This window comes from Schistosoma haematobium, chromosome 2 (assembly GCF_000699445.3).
Source record: "Schistosoma haematobium chromosome 2, whole genome shotgun sequence".
Lineage (NCBI taxonomy): Eukaryota > Metazoa > Platyhelminthes > Trematoda > Strigeidida > Schistosomatidae > Schistosoma > Schistosoma haematobium.
The window spans coordinates 29,123,363-29,143,295 of record NC_067197.1 but is presented as its reverse complement, the minus strand read 5'-3'; the positions used below and the strand labels follow the sequence as shown (position 1 = coordinate 29,143,295).

At 35.0% G+C, this 19,933-nt stretch overlaps 2 protein-coding genes across 4 annotated transcripts in view; one reads left to right on the top strand and one right to left on the bottom strand.

Annotated features, from left to right (window-relative positions):
* Positions 1-668: 668 nt before the first annotated feature.
* On the top strand, positions 669-15,848 carry ACTR2 (Actin- protein 2). The gene is made up of 6 exons (XM_051219204.1): positions 669-742; positions 781-1,180; positions 3,166-3,302; positions 4,230-4,379; positions 11,655-11,933; positions 15,129-15,848. Exons 1-6 carry the CDS (start codon positions 689-691, stop codon positions 15,297-15,299), a joined length of 1,191 nt encoding a protein of 396 aa, XP_051068046.1. The 5' UTR covers positions 669-688; the 3' UTR covers positions 15,300-15,848.
* A 1,504-nt stretch (positions 15,849-17,352) lies between these two features.
* Positions 17,353-19,933, bottom strand: part of MS3_00006658 (uncharacterized protein) — a 47,853-nt gene continuing 45,272 nt past the window's right edge. For 2 of the 3 annotated variants that reach the window (XM_051214859.1, XM_051214860.1), the window contains exons 8-9: positions 19,296-19,473; positions 17,353-18,013 (exon numbers count right to left, since the gene is read on the bottom strand). Coding sequence is in view for 2 of the 3 variants with exons in the window: in XM_051214860.1 (XP_051068044.1) it covers positions 19,420-19,473 (54 nt within the window). In the remaining variant the exon portion in view is untranslated. The remainder of the gene's footprint in view (positions 18,014-19,295; positions 19,474-19,933) is intronic. The other variant, XM_035731985.2, reaches the window with a different exon arrangement.

The window sequence follows — 19,933 nt, the reverse complement described above, 5'->3', positions numbered from 1 at the left end:
CTTGGCTAACGATGACTCATAAGTCACTATGTGTCTGGACAATAGGTAGTTCGGTGTTATTTATCGTGTATGTATCTGTACCTTGATGACCGATATGCATCGCAACACACTTGGAAGTATTTATCGGCAACTGCCAGGTTTGAGACCATTCAGATGATTTTTCAGGTAATTTAGAAGTTCTAAGCTATCACCCTTACATCGTATCGTTCTCCATATCTTAATATCGTCAGCATATAGCAAGACCAATGATGATAGGAGACGAGGAAGATCATTTACATACAGGAGGAATAGCACTGGCCCCAAAACCATACCCTGGGGCGCTTCACTAAGCACAGTTACCCAGTTAGATAACTTTGAGTTCACCCTTACTCTTTGTTAACGCCCAACTAGGAAGTCTTTTATCCACATCAATAGATAGCATTCAATCCCGACATTTCTTAGCTTATATAACAGCCGGTTGTGCGGAACTTTGTCAAAAGCTTTGCTGAATTCAATGTAGGCTACGTCTACAGGTTCATAACCTTTTTCTGCTGTTGGGGGACTATATTAAGAACTTGACTCCTTTATAACCAAGAACCTAGTTAATGTCTCTAAGGAGTAAATAGTTGGTTATTTTTCCGACTAATGCTTGAGATTTGAAATAACAGTTTGCCTCAAAGGCGCTCTACTGTAAGCTATACGTTACACAATGACTGTTGATGCTGAGGGGAATAAGATAGTTGTTTGTGACAATGGTACAGGAGTGAGTTTACTATCTTGTCTTTTACTGGAAATCTTCAGTTTGTAAAATGTGGATACGCTGGAGCCACCTTCCCCGAATTTATTTTCCCATCACTCATAGGGAGACCAATATTGCGCGCAACTTCTCGCGTGGGCAATTTGGAAGTTCAGGATCTTATGATAGGTGATGAAGCAAGTGAATTAAGACAAATGTTGGAATTAAGTTATCCACTGGAGAACGGCATTGTTAGAAATTGGGACGATATGATCCATTTATATGATTACATATTCGGTCCAAAAAAGATGAACATTGATCCCAAACATGCAAAGATTTTGTTAACAGAGCCTCCTCTCAATCCATTGCGTAACAGAGAGAAAATGGTTGAAGTTATGTTTGAAAAATATGGCTTTAATGCACTATTCATTGCCATCCAAGCGACATTGACTCTTTACGCCCAAGGTATGCTACCATTTATAACTTCTGTAAAAGTGTTGTAAGCTGTGTGCCTGTTACACTGTGATCTGAAAGATCATGCTTTAAAAGTGTTTCAAGTATTCTGCGGAAATAAGCTAGCTAGTTATCATCACTCAACAATATTTTCTCTCGAGTTTAGTAAAGAATTTAATCAATCCCACAGGTAATGGCTGTAAGACAGTTCAGTGTTATTTGCCAATAACGACTCAAATTACCATACTTTTGGAGGCTTTGATCATGTGTTTTTTTTTCTCGGTCCATAATATTGTTTTTCATTGGAGTGAACTTTATCAAGCTTTGTTTCGTTAGTAAAACATCCATCTGTAAAAGTTTCCGAGTCCACAGTAACTTGTTGGAACTTCATATACGTCCTCATAATCACAACGGCTTTTTTTGTCGAAAATATCAAGCACCATATTCCTAGCTAGTTAAATAATGCCCTTATAATTTAAATTTTAGTCGTATTAATGAACAATTAGACGCCTGCGTCAACACCAACTAAGGATAGAGAGTGAAGTAGTCGAGCGCGTCGACAACTTTACTCCAAGGTCTGGTCAGCCCTAATGGGTTGGTGTCTGACGAAGTCTGCACGGGTTCAGAAAGTGCGTTTGGCTTTTGCTAACCTACATCACCTATGGCGAAGGTGAGATATCCGTCTATCAATAAAGACGAGTAAACTGTGCGGCAGTTCGTGCTGTTCTACTTTACGGCTGCGAAACGTGGTCATTAACAGTAGATACTCGTAAGCCACTAGTGTTTGAACACGGAAATCCTAGAAATATTGCTCGCATCTACTGGGATCACCGGGTAAGTAATAGTGAGGTTAGACACAGGGTATTATGGAACGATGGTAAATCAGTTGATGAAGTTGTAAATCTTCATCGACTGAAATGGTTGGGCCACGTGTTACGTACGCCTGAACACCGATTACCACGACGCTCAATGCTGACCAGTGTTGGAGATGGTTGGAAGAACATTAGGGCGGCCAAACCAAAACGTGACATCAGTCGTTGAAGTCACTAACTTCTGTTCTGGTCCATGTCGGTAGATGCAGACCACTTGGTTGCGGTCCGCGTGACTATCGTTGGAGACTGTGGGTGACATGGCACATAATCGATCACAATGGCGTTTTTGTATTCACTCTCTGTCTGCACTTAAACTGTGAGATTAAAATTGCATTATACCTGTATTTCTACAAACTAATTCTTTCTTCCTGTACTATATGCTTATACACAATCTTTCTTTTATATATTACTGCTATTGAAGTGACTAGTTCTATGAATTTGGTGTCCATTTTGTTGTGCTAATGAGGTGTGTCGACTTGGACCGATGCAGATATGTGCCTGGTCCTACGTTGTAGCTGACTCACTGACTGACCGAAACATATTGACTAAAATGCTGAAAATGTTAGGGTTTTCAGGTCACTGCGGTACATATGACTTGCCATTCGTTTGGATTTAAGATAATTATAACCTCTTTTTCTTTCTTATCGATCCATGTCCTTGGTAATTTTTATGTCTTTCTGTTTTGTTAGACTACTTATTTTAGAGGAAGTGTGACAATCTGAATCGATGTATTTCCGTGAGAGGTTTTTCCGTCGACATGCATATATCTCTTGTCAGTACTGTACTAATGTTCAAAAAATGACGTTTTTATTTAATTTTGTACGAAAATCTTTAGAAACTGCCTTCTGATTTTTTCTAAGAACATTTATCCGGAAATGTATTTTGATCCGGAATAAATTAATGTACTTTCGGACAAAAATGGTGTAGAATTTATGTAGTCTCTTAGCAACCAACTATTTGTCTAAACGTCATCCTAACTTTATAGTATTATTTACAAGATTGTCGGCATTTGTCAAAATGTTTTTAAATACTCTTAAACGGTAGTGTTACTCGTCTTTTTTATGCTTACTGATTAATTGGCAAAGTTTGTTCTATATTTTTCTTATCCCCGATTTTCTTCACAAGGTCTCATGACTGGGGTTGTCGTTGATTCGGGTGATGGCGTTACTCACATATGCCCAGTTTACGATGGACTCTCTTTGCCGCATTTAACAAGACGTTTGAACGTCGCCGGTCGCGACATAACACGCTACCTTATTAAGGCAAGTGTATTTAAGTTAAATATTTATATATTTTTACGAATTTCCACATGGTTGAGGTTCACGTGACTTTTGTAACCAATGGTTAGAGACTTTGAATAGCGTGGTTCAAAATCGTTTGCAGCAGCGCAGGTGCATCCATTCTTTGTCTTCCCACAGATTCAGAGTTTCTAAATTCTGCTTGGGCTTTTTATATCACTAATTGAAGTTTTCATAAACTTGAGGCTGAATTCCTAACAGTTGACCTATAAGAATTTGAAAGCTGTTTTCACATCTATTCATTATATGTTTTGGCAGAGGAAGATGATTGTTTTAGATTGTTCTTAAAGGAGCTTCGGAATCCAACTCTTTTTGAAACTACTAAGATACTTATCCCATCACCTCTCCATCTGTTTGTGATGTGGTGTCTTAAACCTATGTTAGTGTCTGCGTCGTAACATATTTTCCGTTCTTTCCTTTACTGTAAGTTTAATTTTATAAAATGTATTGCTTATAAACATTTTTAGTCTTCCTTTTATGTTTATTCGATTCGACCTTTGTTGCACTTCGATGTAATGACAGATGATCTATCAAGTAGCTCGAAGTGTTATCACTCAAATATATCATTTCATCATTAAACTATTAAGATTGGAAACGTGGTTTATTTTCTCTATCATAGGTCAGCATTACACCTAGTTTAGTGTAGCACGACGTGTTCAGACCTATTATGATTTTGGCTGTACTAAAAATATCCTTTGTACTATATGAACTTGTGTTAGTTTTATTTCGGTCATTCATTTACTCTGAAGAAGTAACTTACATTAAGCCATGACACGCTAGAAATACAACTTTCCATTCATTGGGATACCATTAAAATATATTTATTATTACCTGGTTTAGTGATCCATTTTAAATTTAGTTTCCTATGTTTTTTCATTTTTTTCGTACCAGCTCTTGTTACTGCGTGGTTATGCATTCAATCAAACAGCAGATTTTGAAACAATCCGCCAAATGAAAGAGAAGTTATGTTATGTGGCGTACGACGTGGAGCAGGAGCAAAATCTAGCTCTAGATACAACAGTTTTGGTGAAAAAATACACGGTCAGTTAAATGACAGTTATTAGTTAACATAAACAAATTTCTCACGAAGACTAGATTTATGTACTCAGCTCTAAATTGTATTTTTTTTATGTTGAAGCTAACGGTAGTAACTGATCGTTCAAACCAAAGTAGGAGCTCAGTTCAAACTCTGTAACCTGGCGACATTTGTAATATTTTTCAATTTATTTGAACTTTGTTTGAAACTACAAGTTTTACAATTGTTTTTAACATAGAAAGTAGAATGGTTGCATTACATTTCTGAATTCTTTTGGGAATATTAAAGGTCTCTTGAAAGTTTCTTCTCTTGTCCCTCTTATGCTTGAATGGATTAATAACTCTGAAGCATTACTGCATATTTTTTAAAGTTAACTTTCACCAAGTGTTTGGTATTGAGCCATCCTCTAAGTGTGAGGGCTGATGGTACTACCAGGTTACACAAACCGACGTAGTTGGGGTGTCTAATTTGCATAGATACCGTTTCGTATTAGAAGAGTCTTTCAGTCGTTCGTACCTTGATATAATGTAACAAACTCTCAATTTATCACACTAAGTGCAAGTCCTTGTGTTTACTTTTAAGGAATGAAGGCTAGTGATACTACTCTCTGTTCAAGTGCAATTAGATGGAGGTGGATTTGAAATCTGCTATCTAGTGTGGTTAGGTGCTTGATTCTTTAATCACTAAGCTACCAATTCCTGCTTCAATTTGGCTAACAGGTTGGTATCATTAGCCCTCACACAACTAAAGTATAATCCGAAATTGATCACATAACCTCATATACTTAGTAAACAGATTAAATTAGTTATTAATAGACAGTCGTTTGACTCATTTAGAATTCACTATTTAATCTTGTCTTCAAATAGATTCACTTTAAAAAGTGAAATTGTTAACACCATCTAGTGTTGCAATTAAACTATTTGGTTGCCTCGTAAATTATTCACCAAAAATTAACAGGTGGTTTATATTAAGTTATAATAAAATCTAGTATGCTGGCTAAATTTGTGAGAGATCAGTAAATATCGATATTCCAAAGGTAATGTGTTTACACTATAGTACAGTAGTAAATAGTAGTAGTAAAATGTTATTAACACGTGCGAAACCTACATTTTAACATGGATGATAATCAAATTCTATTGAGTAAATTAACACTGAAAAATAATAACAGGTAAAGGTTTTGTATAACCAATCGGATGTTTTCACTTTCAATGTAATCAAGATTTTAATTTCGATTTATAAACATTTACCATCATGCATATTGTGTACATATGCAATATTTTGTATACTGATGGTGTATATATATATATATATATATATATATATTCAAAATATTGAAATCTTGATATTTTATGGTTGAGAATGAAGAGATAATCTGGTCATCTTATAATCTGAAGGTAAATCTTGATGTTGTCGTTGCTGAGATTTTTCAATGATAAAAATACTAGTCGTGTTAGTGTTAAAATGGAGAATATTTGTCATAGTAATTAAAGATAATCTATTTACAGTTAACTTTACATGAATCTGCTTATTTTTTAATCTTCTTAATATGCGAAATTGAAAAGCCCAACTATTCTGTCCTAAATGGATCGAGTTAACACTTGTTATTCTTGTTTTTTTTCATAGCAGCTCTTTAGTCACTAAACTTCTTAAAAAAGAAAGGTTTTATCATTTATCTTCATATATTAATACCAATATCTGTCATGTTAAATTTTAGTATCAAGATGGTGTATTTACTGACCATTTGAAATTAATGGCTTAGTGGTTAAGAAGCACTCAGCTTCCAACCAATAGGTTACAGGCTTAATATCATCTCTAACTGCTTCAGTTTGATCAGCTGAATAGCATGCCAATAGCCCTCAAATAGACAACGCAGCTTAAATAATCCAAATACATAGACCTGCACTTGGCAAGTTACGTTTATTAACTGCGGTGGACGACTTTAGACCAGTAATCTTTACTGGAAATCACGCTGAGGAAATGAAAAGCATTATATTAGTTAACGACTAGCAAAAATACTATTTGTAAAATCTGAGTGAACAGTTATTACTTTAAATGGTTGAGATCATGAGTCAGTTGAAACTAGACCACCATGAAAAACATGGAAGTTATTGCTTTAGTCTAAAAAGAAATATCCCTAAAGATAATATACAATAGTAAGGCACTATATACTTTCTCCCCAATAACATATTAAAGAAGCTATATTACTTGTACCATATGCTAGTTTATTAGCTATATATTACTAATGGTTTGATATACTTCAAAGTAAACTTTTTATAAACTTTTTCTCCCCAATGATTTCTCGATGATTGTAATAGTTTGGAAAATAGACATTCTATATTGCCAACTAGTAAAGTCTTCACTTCTCAGGGGCATATAAACTGATTGGCTCATATCAATGGATAATTTCCATACTATCTTCCTATTATCCAGAATCTGATAAACTTAATTTATTATGCTTTTAATCAACAGATGGACAGTAACAAGCTCATCAAGATTTAATTTTAAAAAAATTGATAGATGTTGCTTAAATCTTCTAACTTATAATAAAGTAATTGTTTTGTAACGCTACGCTTTTCAACGGTTTCTCAACCATAATCATCAGTCAGATTTATTAAAAACTAACCATTTCACCAAAACCACCTATATATATGAATCATATCTTCTTCTTCTTCTTCTTCTTCTTCTTCTTCTTCTTCTTCATAACTTTGCCTTTTATATAAATTAACTGACTTATTTTCAGAACTTTGTATATACGTTCATCTGTGAAATAATTGAAGAGATTCATATCTGTTCAAGTTGAATGCTTTTGGTGGTGTTGCATTTTCTAAGTAGATTGGATTAGCTGTAAAGTTTTTATAGCCTTCCTATACGATATCATCGGCTCCTACTTTTGTTTCAATAAGACATCACAAGCATCCATTCTTACATGTATCGTATGAATTATTATTATTATTATTACTTGAATAGTCACTACGCTTCTCTGTTTATTGATTTACTACTAACCTGCCTTGTCGATTGTGTTTTTTTGCTCTTCTTGACCTTGATCTCAAGGTCACTTGTCACCGCTATTCTATTCTCTTGATTAAATTGCACAGGTAACATTCTAATAAATTTTGTTGAAATCAATATATATGGTGCTAATTAGAAGATGAATTATTTCAGTGTTCTTAGAATGTATTGATTATCATTATGGTACTGATTTGTTTGAACTTGAGTTCTTTTCAAAAGAACTAATTTTATGTATAGTTTATTTCTTGATTGCTATGAAACGTATTAGTTTTAAATAACAAAGATATTTTAAGTTACAAATTGATGTCAGTTAAAACAGCAATGAAAACTAGGGAAGAGGTGCAATGACTGTTTTGCTCTTATGTGACTTTGACTCAAATTATTTCATGTTCGAGAATAAGTTGGGAATTCTAGAGGCTTGCTTGTTAGTTATGTACGGTTATTACGAAACCAAGTGTAGGAAACGTTGTCATTGAAGACACAAAAATAGAAAATTTGTTCTCAATGAAGTAGATTTTTATTTTGACATTGTTAATTTAAAAATAGGTATAAGTATGATTTCATACTGTAAAGTGAAAGTTTCCAAACTATACAGACAAGTATTGTAAACCTGTAAATCGATAACTTTTAGGAACTGATTATACATTATTATTTTGTATCTCTGATTGATATAAGGTCGGTTTAATCTCAATTAGTTGTTTCTATGTATAACGTTAATAATAACATTTAAATTGACTACTGAACATGAGATTGATAGTTGTGTATAAAAAAACCATAAGTCAAATAGTCTGCTCCATATGTATTCAACATAATGACAATTTTCCAGTCGAAAGACACTAATCGCCTAAACAACAATGTTTTCGTGATTAATTTTAAAATATCACTTAAAAATTAATTGAATAACGAATTTATATGGTTTTCATTAGTTTATTTATGGTAAAAACATGAGTTACCTGTCCTATTTTATCAAATGTCAATATATGACACATCATATTATGAGTGTAATTGTGAGGGTCATATGAATAATTAACCAAATCATAACTGGATACTTTTAGCAATTGCTTACTGTTAATGTCTGGCTTCATTGGTAACTGTGATACAGGTTTATTTACTTGGCTTTAAGTCATATTATTTGTGTAAGAGTCGGTAATACTTAAAGATGAAACGAATTCGAACATCTAATCTAGTGGTCGAAAACAAAATCCCTTAGTCACAACTCCACCCCTCTGTTACTTGTGAGGTTATGTGCACTAACAGTTGCTGACACACATATGAAGTGGAAATAATTGATAACAATTCCACAAATAACTTTCAGACTCATTAGTTTAAAAAAGACCAGTGAAATATGTCTCCGTAAATACACAATACAAATAACATATTTGTAAAGTCCTAATGAGTGAGAAGTCAAACATCTGACGTTTCATGATTATTTCTATCATTAACGATCGACCCAATGCTCAATTTATTCGAAGCTATCAAGCCAAGCTTTGGTAATGAGATTCATAAAGATATGTTTGTGTTACAATTTGGTACGAATCACATGATCACTATCCACTTTTTCCAACTGACTAATTAAGAACAATGTATAAATAATTTAAACTTCACTAACATATACAAAATGGATTAGGTCTATACAGTTTAGTAATCTAACTAGCTAATCAGTCAGAATATCTCGGCTGGTAGCAGCCAATTTTTCACATTATCTTCTATAATTTTCGGACGAAGGATCCAGCACTTTTAAAAAAACCTTTTGATTACAAAATTGTATGATCTTACCATATCAATCTATCAGCATTCTTAGATCTCTTCAATTGCATGACGCCACGAAAATGGTGAATAACGTCGCTTGCGGCTTCATGGAACGTCCCGCTTGTTAGCACTGGGTTTATACAGCCTCCTTACAACTCGTTGAAGCACGTTGAACTACTCCGGACGACCACAAGTTTGACCACAACCGAAGATTGTTACGTAGTGGAATTGTGGAAAACTTGGGTAGGAACCAAGAAGTATGGTAGTTGGAGCTTGCTAATGAGCTGGAAGCAGCAACTGCTTCTGGTGAGTGCTGGAAGCTCTTCCAATTCATCTGAGTCACTGACAGCAAGAAGTCTGGTGTGAGTGAAAAAATCTGTGACGCTGACGGGATGCCAATGAATAGCTTCTACCGACGTCTTGGCCGACAGGCATGGTTCTTCGAGTAACAGTTCTACTGGTTGACTGCCCCTGTGACATCAATCAGACTGTCTTACCCTTCGTGGCCGGCGGCGACTGATTTACCTAGTGAGGCGGAAGTCCACAAGGAACTCCAACTCTTGAAGCGCTACAAATCACCGGGCCCAGATGACTTACCTCCGGCTCTTTTTAAAAATGGTGGTGATTTCCTGACTAAGGAACTGACGACGTTGTTTACAAAGGTCTGTGAACTAGAAAGCGTACCAACGTCATGGAATGAGTCGATACTTGTCCTCATCTTTAAAAAGGGTTCACGTCGTTCCTGTAACAACTATCGGGGGATAAGTCTACTTCCGATTGTGTCCAAGATATTGGCTTCCGTCATACTTTGTAGGTTGTTCAAAACACGAGAAAGATTGACTCGCGAGGAGCAGGCTGGTTTTCGTTGTGGTCGAAAATGTATCACAAGCCAACAATCTTAGTGTTTCTTGACACTAGGACCGCCTTCGATTCGTTGGACAGTACTGTTCTCTGGGATTGTCTATTGAAGAAGGGTGTACCTGAGAAGTTTATTAACATCTTAAAAGTTTTATATACAAGCACCTCAGGCAGAGTGAGGGCATATAACCACCTTTCTCCATTGTTCCATTCGAGCATTGGGGTTAGACAGGGTTGCCCAATCTCACAATTCCTCCTCAACTTTGTCACTGATGACGTTCACGAAATAGCTGTGATGGATGTAGGCAGTAGTGGTGTGGATCTGTTGCCTGTAGAAAGGCTTTTCGACCTTCAGTGTGCGTATGGTGTTTGCACGATGATACCCAAGTCATGCTATTCGCACTTAATCAGTTGACAATCAGTATCCGTAGGCATGGTATGTGATTTGCACCTTCGAAGTGCAAAGTACTTTTACAAGATTGGCAGGACCTTGATCCTGCACTCATCCTGGGTAGTGAGCAGATAGAAGTAGTAGAGATGTCCGTGTATCTGAGTAGATGTGTGAGTGAGTGATGAGATCGATTCACGTATATTGAAAGCCAGAGAGACCTACGCCAATCTGGGTCATTTTTGGCACCTTTGTGATGTTAGTCTGATTGTGAGAGGTTGGATCTACGACGCGTCGCTGAGAGCGGTTTCGTTGTATGCTTGTGAAACCTGAACTTTCCGAGTTGAGGATTTTAGATGACTCTCTATGCTTGTTCATTGTTGTCTCCGAGGGATTGTTGACGTCCGGTGGTACCACTATATTAGTAATGCAAAGGTTCGGCAACGTGTGGTCAGGCACAGCGACATTAATCCAATTGGTGTCACTATCAGTGGTTTGGGCATGTCCTACGGATGCTGAAAATGGGACCGGTTAAAAAAGGTGGAGAGGTGATCAGTGTATGACGCAGTGTCGTGGTATGTAATATAGCTGTACAGGACTGGCTTCCGTTGGCCTTTCGCAACTTCCTCGTTGGGGTTCTAGAGGTGATGCAACACAGCAGCCAGAAACGTTATCAGACATAGCTCAGAATAGAATTCAGTGGCGATCGTGTTGCAACTTACTTTTACTTTATAAAAGTAAGCGTAATTTCTTTAACTGAAAGGATTCTCCCTGATTGTATATTTTCTAACTGAACTGCTTCTCTGGTTATTATTATTATTTGACACTCATACGCTAATTTCTGTTCATCGTTGCTCTTCCACCCTCCATTTTCCACAACCTCATTTTTATTGTGTGGTGCATATATATTTAGTGCCCCCGTGTACCGATGTCTATGTGTGTAAATGATTTCTTCTTTGTTAACTTACACTATATATTCCCGTCACTTTTTTAGGTTGAAACATCAATAGTAGCAGTTGTTATTATATAATTTTTAAGCATATAGGAGATTAATATTTACACTCCACTTCTACTTCTTTCGTCTCTCTACATATATTACAGAATTTAAACTGAATCAAATAGCTAACCTTCGATCTATGTGCCACAGATGGCACAACCTCAATAGTTCATATGAGCTTGATTTTATGGAAAATATCTGATTCGAAGCCGAGCATATCTTAATAAATCTATTATTTGTTTTTACTTTTTTTCCAAACTTAATTGCGAACAACTACAGTTACCTGATGGACGTGTTATCAAAGTAGGTGGTGAGCTATTCGGTGCACCAGAAGCTCTCTTTCAGCCTCATCTAATCGATCGTGAAGGTGTCGGTATATCAGAATTATTATTTAATACAATCCAAGCTGCTGATATTGATACAAGACCAGCATTCTACAAGCATATAGTATTAAGTGGTGGGAGTACAATGTATCCTGGTTTGCCAAGTCGTCTTGAACGTGAAATTAAACAGTTATATTTACAAAATGTACTGAAAGGTGATACAGAAAGATTTGCAGTAAGTATTCTAATTTTTTTTGATTAAGTCATTTAGTGAGTTATACGCAAAGTAGAATCTGGCACATTTTCACATCTGTTCAAGTTGCCACGCCTCTATTAGTAGAGCGAGGAGAAATTGTTAGGGCGAATTCCATAGTGATAGAGTTATTATTAGTAATTACTAGTACTAGTAACAATATTATTAGTAAGCAGAGATGGATGGTGGCTAGCAGTGGAACCCAGGAATCACATTTCGTCCTATTTAGGATTCGTTAACCGGATACACCTGGGTCTCAGAGTTGATGTTCACTCCGAGACTCGAATCCAGTACCGTTCGCTTCAAATGCCATCGCGTTACCCACTTAGCTACTGAGTTCAGAGAGCCACTAGCTTGTGCAATTGCGGTGAAGTTTTGATTCATTTTTGTATTGGTTATTTAAACTCTGGTATGCATGTACATCCAGATGACGAGTCCCAAACAGGACGAAACGGGCCGTGACCAGTGGAGTTCAACTGGGACTGTTGTGAGATAGTAATTCACTGAAGACAACAGTGGACGGTGGTGCATTTTCGTGGATTGGTTCAAGTTAGACACTAACACCGTTGGATGCTGGCTCAGTGGCCTAGAGGTTAGGCGTCCGTGCGCGAGACCGATAGGTCCTGGGTTCGAATCCCGCGAGCGGGATCGTGGGTGCCTACTGCTGAGGAGTCCCGTACTAGAACGAAACGGTCGTCCAGTGCTTCCAGGTTTTCCATAGTGGTCTAGCTTTAATTGACTCATGAATTCAACTACTAAATTTAAAAAATCATAAAATGAAATATTGAATATCCAAGAATACCACTTTATTGTATTCGCTTTAGTTATAAATTTTCTGTTTGTCTATTATTCCCAATATATATTTCCAATACACTTATTATTTTTGGTTGCCTCAACTCAAGTCTCTCAAATGTTTTAATTCAGTAGAATCAGTAAACTGAATTTAGATTTATCTGATAACATCTGATTATTTGAGCGTAATGAGAAGGATACAATATGAGATTGGTTGTTCATTGATCCTGTGCTTATTATATCATAGTTATCGATTCGTCACTTTCTCAATATTTTTAAAGATCATATTTTTTTAAAAGTAGTTCATGGATGAAATATTATAATTTCGTATGTTTTTGTCTATGTTCTGCTAATAATGTTTAATCATCACATATTTAACAATATTTATGATAAGTGAATAGGTTCTCATCAAGCAAGAAAAATCAATATACACAGTGGCTTGTATATCTGTGAGGTATAGGCACCAAAGACAAGAAGACTAAATGCATTCAATTGTGAATACTACCTTTTAAGTATCGCAGTTACATAAAATAGAGACAATGGTTAAAAGTTTAAAATTCAAACTTAGTCTTCAATGTAGTTTGTTAGTTGAATTTTAGTCATGAATCGCCATTGAATAAAATACCTTAAAACACATATTGCACATGATCACTGACCAACTTGAAGTATTATATATTTACTCTAGAGGAAGCTTTGTCGAAGTTGTAGTGAAGTCAAAATACAAAATCAAGTCACACAATCATTAATTTCTAAAAACAATGTAGGCAGACGTAGGCATTGAATTGAAGGTTGGTCAATTCACTTACTCAGTAATAACAGCAGCGACTACTGTGATGTATGTTACTTATGTCTGTCGATATAAGTAGTGTGTATCGTCAATCAGAAGTAGAAAACCTGGCAACAGAAGGTTGGGATGATCGAATTGAAGAGAACGGGAACAAAGAGTGATTGTTATGGCAGTGAAGGAACAATAAAGTTTGGAACAGTTAATGAAAACTTGCAAATGAAGTATTCGATGTACGGTTCTCATATTTTACCAAGACATTTTGTAATTTTGTATTCAAATACACTGGTCGTCCCCACCTGTGTTCTCATTCATTACACTACTATCACGCGAATATCTTTTAATGTATTTTCTTGTCTGTTTGAGGTTATTACTTACTGTAGGGTTTTGTAGAGGGATTTATTCTCGTTTGCATCACATATTAACCCCAAAAAATCACGGAGTACTGGAAAATTGTTTCATCTCAGTATAAAACTCCTCGGCAGTTCTCGTCTATCACGATCCCACCGGGGACCGAATTCAGGACGTTCAAATTTAGTGGCTAAATCTTAACCTTCAGACCAGTGGATCTTCATCTATTGGTTTATTTTTCAATGCGTAACACTGCTTTTGAGTTTTTATGACCTCGGATAGATAGTAGGACAAGATATCAATTTTTTTTGGTCCCTGGTATTCAGTGTTTCTCTAAATAATTTATCAATTTCTGACTGGAAATCAACCGATCAATCATCTATTTAGAAAAAGAATATTTTTGATGCTATTTGACTAGTTTAAAAAGAATTTCTACTCCAAATGAATTGGATACTAAGTAGAAAAGAATTTCGAAATAAATGTACGTATATCATTGAAATTAATTTTTAAGTCATTGTCCTATCAACAGAATCTTTAGTACTGATTTCTGTAGTTACATTTAAATAAATTGATATTTCACTGGTTGAAATCATGAGTCAATTGAAGCTAGACCACCATGGAAAACCTGGAAGCACTGGACGGCTGCTTCATCCTGGTATGGGACTCCTCAGCAGTGCGCACCCACGATCCCGCACTCCGCGGGATTCGAACCCAGGACCTACTGGTTTCGCGCGCGAGGACTTAACCACTAGACCGCTGAGCCGGCATCCAACGAAACGGCCGTCCAGTACTTCCAGGTTTTCCATGGTGGTCTAGCTTCAATTGACTCATGATTTCAACCAGTGAAATTTTTAAAAATCTACACAAAACCCATTCTGATAAATTGATATTTCTTTCTACTAATGACTTGACTAGATTTATTAACGAATTGTTTGGTCTTGTCTCCATAATGGATGCGATCAGTCAATCTTTAATCACACAGAAGAAAACTTACAAAATTCATTTAGTGTAAGGATGATTTCAAATGCACAATAATTTTATTATTTTTTAATAATAGGATAAAACAATATATTTTGCGCCGTTCATACCTGATGTTTATCTCGACTCTATATTGCATAGTAAAGATAATTCATTTTTGGTGCCCTTATTTAATTTAGGAGTTCATTTCAATAATAAATCATTGAGTTTTCATGCTAAAGATAATTATTTTCAGTTTGTTCAACTTTGTTAATTCATTTTTTCTCTCTCAGAAATTCAAGATGTGCATTGAAGCCCCACCTCAAAGGAAACATATGGTATTTATAGGTGGATCAGTGTTGGCAAATATTATGAAAAATGACCGACGTACTACATGGTTAACTCGTGCTGAATACGAAGAAAAAGGCTTAAAAATATTAGAAAGACTAAACTACTATAAATAACACTACCATGACCACCCCGTGTTGATTACAATGGAATATATACATACTGATTAGCCTTGCCAATTTAGGCTAACTTGCTTTCGCTCACGAATTAATAGTGACTTGTATGTTTGTTTTTCTCTTCTTTACTCAGCACATTTTTTTCTACCTGGTTTGTATCCGTTTATTTCTGGGAAAGAAATCCAAATAATTTACCGTCGGATGTTGATTTGAAAAAAATCCACTACACATTGTATTCATGATTTATATATATATATATATATATATATATATATATATATATATATATATATATATAAACCTCCAACACTTTGTGTATAGAGAAGATATATAAATCAAAGAGATTATTTTTATTGTTGATACACTGAAAGTGTAGTACAAAAGTAAGAAAGTGATTTATAATTGAGCTGAAATAAATACTGCATAATTGTTTGTGGTGCTTTCATTATTTTAATAACTTTTTTTTGAAAAAAATGATTTCGGAAAATAGGAAATCTTTATGTTACACAGAAATGTTATAATTTCTCTGAAATTGTAATCATGTATTGTTTCTTCATTTCTTTTTTATAATAACTCGTATATATTCTGTAACATTATTTGTTTATTGTTATCTTTAGGTTGTGCACATAGCTGTGTAAAAATAATTCATTAATCATCACTCCATTTGAATAACTAAACATTTCACAACATAGACCGATCCTAACTTCCAGCCGTCAGTAGATTTACAACTGTTGATTATTTATTGTTCGAATGTTAGGTGGTTAGAGTTAGTGGGCAAGAAAACCCTACCAAATGATTGTGAAAAGTGGTGGGTAGCGAACGCAAAAAAAAAATGACACCGGCAATAAGTAACAGTTAAAAAGTATTCACACTTATCAAAAACCAGGTATTGAAATTTTGGTTGTTAGTGAGACTATATCAGGAAGGACTGGGACTGTCATTCACCTAATGTAGGAGATTGGACTGGTGAGCAGAATACTTTAGGAGACAGTTCTACTGGATTTCAGTTATCCACCACTTCTAAGTAATTTAAATGACGATTTGATGAAAGTCCTTCAACTCATAGTGAGGTTGAAAAGGCTGTGGGCAATGTAAGGCGAGGGAGAGCACCATGACCTGATTGATTAACCCCGAAGATTTTTAAAGATGGTGGTGCAGTTTTAGCAGTTAGATTGAATGAGATCATAGATAGAATCTGGGAACTGAACGTAATCTCCTATGACCTGTCTCGATCGCTGATCGTCCCAGTCTGTAATAAGAGAGTTTGATCAGTATAGTGTTTAAATTGTTAACACTGATGATCCTTTAATGCTAATTTAGGGCTCGTAAAGAGCGAGCTGTTGGAAACAAGGCTGGTTTCAAGACTGGATATGGATGCATCTGAACTACTGGTAAATGCTCTGTATATTACTGTGAATTTCTCGGTTAATTGTCTGTGAGATGTTTCTATTTTATTTAAAACTATATGTCTGTTAACACTTGCATTATATGGAAGTTATTTCATCATAAAAAAACTGTTCATACAAACAGAAATTACATGCGACTGAATTTTATTAAAACTCCTGTATGGAATACCTCATGTGAACTAGGGTTATATAACTAGTTTTCTTTACACTTTCAAATTAGGGATGACACCACCTTTCATTCTCAAGAAACGTAGGAATCTTTATGAAGTTTTTTCCTTGATCCTACAGGACGGTAAACAAAAAGGCTTTGTCACAATAAACATGGTGATGTTACACTCATTCAACCCCATCTACAGCAACATAATAAAATAAAGTTGAGTAAAGGACCGTCGAAACATCAAAAAACTGAGCGAACTAGACAAGATGCAAAATATCTCAAGTAGGATATAAGCATTCATCAGTTCAAGAATAGATGAATTATTCATCTAACCTAATCCAATATCCTGAAGCCAATTATGAAGTCTGTCTGTTGTACGTATATGCTTTTCTGGTATTAAAGCTTACTAAAGGGTTGATAAAGCATTAGGAGTGTGCTCATTGATAGTGGCTAAACTAGGTAGTAGATCAGATCAGGATTTGCTAACAAGTATAATAAGTAATGAGAAAATTTATTCAATCAGGAATTGCATTAATTGATAAACAGAGATAATAAAAAAATAATCTATTAATTAAATGCATTGAAATCGACTTTCATTCTTCTAATTGAAATCTGATCACCATTACACCCAAACATTTTCCTTGCCTCACATTATGAATTGCAATTTTTAGAAAAAGTACCTGAATACATAAAAAGTATCGTGAGAATGAAAAAATGTAAGACTAAAAACAAAGATTACACACCAAGTCAATTTCCCTCGTTTTTTTTCCAAAAAGGAATCATTTTTTCTATTCTAAACACTCCTTGTTACTTAAGAAAAATCTCTTAGCATGCTCCAAAGCTTCTGATAAATTTAAGAATTTTCTGTGATGATTTGACGATGACAGTAAAATCGATTGTTTATCATTTGATTGTTGATGAATAATACTTTGTTGAACCCATTTAGGTAATTGTGATTGAATCGTTGAACGATAGTACCGATTATCCAATAAGAAGACAACAGCATAATCCTTTGCATGTCGTATAGATCGACCAATAGCTTGATTTATTAAACGCATACACATTGTCTCATAATATTGCCTACCTGGATTTTGTGTAGATTGGGATTCACGAATGAAATGCTTATCCAAATAATTCATTTTTTCTCTTAACTAGGAAAATGGAAAGGAAGTTCATCAGTGAATGTCATAAGACAATGAATAAAACATAAATCAATGGTTAAATATTTTTAGAGGGATTGTTATATGAATTAACGCAATCGCCCAACCATTATTGTGCTCTAAAATTCGATCCGGTTACTAATATGCACTTCTCAAATCAGTGACAAATCGAATATGTGGAGAGAGTAAACCAAGACTATGGAAATTTTATATTAATGTACCATAAAAATATTTAGTACTTATGCGTCTTGTCTGATCTAGACAAGGATATATATGCGATAACCTTGGTCAAACGAACAACTCACTTACATCAGGCCGCCTCAACTTTTACTTATCACGTGGCCCTACAAGTGTACATTAGCAGTTCGGTACCGCATGACATCAGTCCAGCGTTTCTATATTGTCTTTAGAATTTAGGTCAGTTATCAATTGAATACGTAAGTAATATTCATAACGCATAGCTACCAACTGGGGAACACTGTTCTAAGCCAGACAACACTGTCTGGCTGTTTCATCCTGGTTTGAGTAGAAAAGGGAAATTATGAGTTGTTCTTAGACAATGTATCAGAAACGTTTTAAAACTTTATAATAATTACTTGTAAAACAATGGAGAAGATTTGTGGCTGAAATGGATGCTTCGCATGGTGGTATCTTATCTAGACTGAATGGTTAAAGTCAAATGCATCAATCAAATTACTTTTATGATTCCATTTAACAATTCAGCAATGCAAATAATGTATACACTTCAATGAGGTATCATTAAACCTACAGTGCTAACATTAATTGCAAACAATGAGGGTGAGGCAAAGTTAGTAAAAATGTTGTGGCCTCATGATTATACTCTATTTTCTAAACAATATTATCACTCTACATAATATTAAAGAAGAAATGCGATTTTTAAGGAAGAAGTGAAATTGACAGATTTAGTTTTCACAAATAATATACTCTACAAACTATACCTTATATCAGGATTTTTGTCTGTAAGAACCAAAATAAGCAGGGACTGGTAAATGTTGAAAGCCACTGCTATCTAACAGAGTTTTCATGAAAGATCACATAAAATAAGGATAGTAACAAGTTTTTGAACCTCATGGACTTTTGTATCGAGCAACTTAACACAATCGACCACTTTTTTCCGACTGAAGAGAAGATAAACACTCAAGTCCCAATTTCAGAAAATTAAAGGACTAAGAAAGTAAGTATGATATACCGTCGTCTACTTAAATATATATATATATATATATATGTAATTGAATCAGAGCTATATACTTACAATTGGGGACTGTGGATTTGCATATGGCATGCCGATAATGATCACAACTCGAGCTAAATCATCTGTGAAATTTATTCCTTCACTGAGTTTTCCACCAATCACACATAGCAAAAGGGCTCCATGTTTATGCTGCAATTTTTGAGTAGCTGCTACTCCATAAGCTTGCATTATCTAAAATCTCAAAACAGAGGTTTGAAAATCAAAACATCAATTAACCATCTTAGGATCAAGTAAATTTCACATAATTTAGACAAACTACTGGTTTATTTAATCTACAGAGTGGATTTTAAACATGTTTGAAGTGTCTCTGGGTAATAGTGTTTGAGTCATCAGAATATCTCAATGAATAGTCTTTTATAAACACTTATGGGAGATTTATTGCGATATATTCACTAGTGAATTCTAGTAAGACTTAAGGTGTCAATGATCATGTGGGGATTAGTGATGGCGAAGCTATAATGTAAATTGGTTGGAGTTGTAAACATTAACAAACAAAAAGTGGACAATTTTCGCCATCAGAAGTGAAATTTATTAATTTAGTTCCGTTCATAGATGTAAGTATACAATTCTGAGGAATCCTAAAATTAGAATAAAACCATTGCCAGATGATCTCAAGTTTTTAGTCATACAGTTTGATG

Excerpts from the sequence above, each read along its gene's own strand:
- ACTR2 (XM_051219204.1), top strand. The coding sequence starts at position 689 with ATGACTGTTGATGCTGAGGGGAATAAGATAGTTGTTTGTGACAATGGT. Across the intron at positions 743-780 it reads TTTGTGACAATGGTACAGGA|TTTGTAAAATGTGGATACGC; the intron begins GTGAGTTTACTA and ends GGAAATCTTCAG. Across the intron at positions 1,181-3,165 it reads ATTGACTCTTTACGCCCAAG|GTCTCATGACTGGGGTTGTC; the intron begins GTATGCTACCAT and ends TTTCTTCACAAG.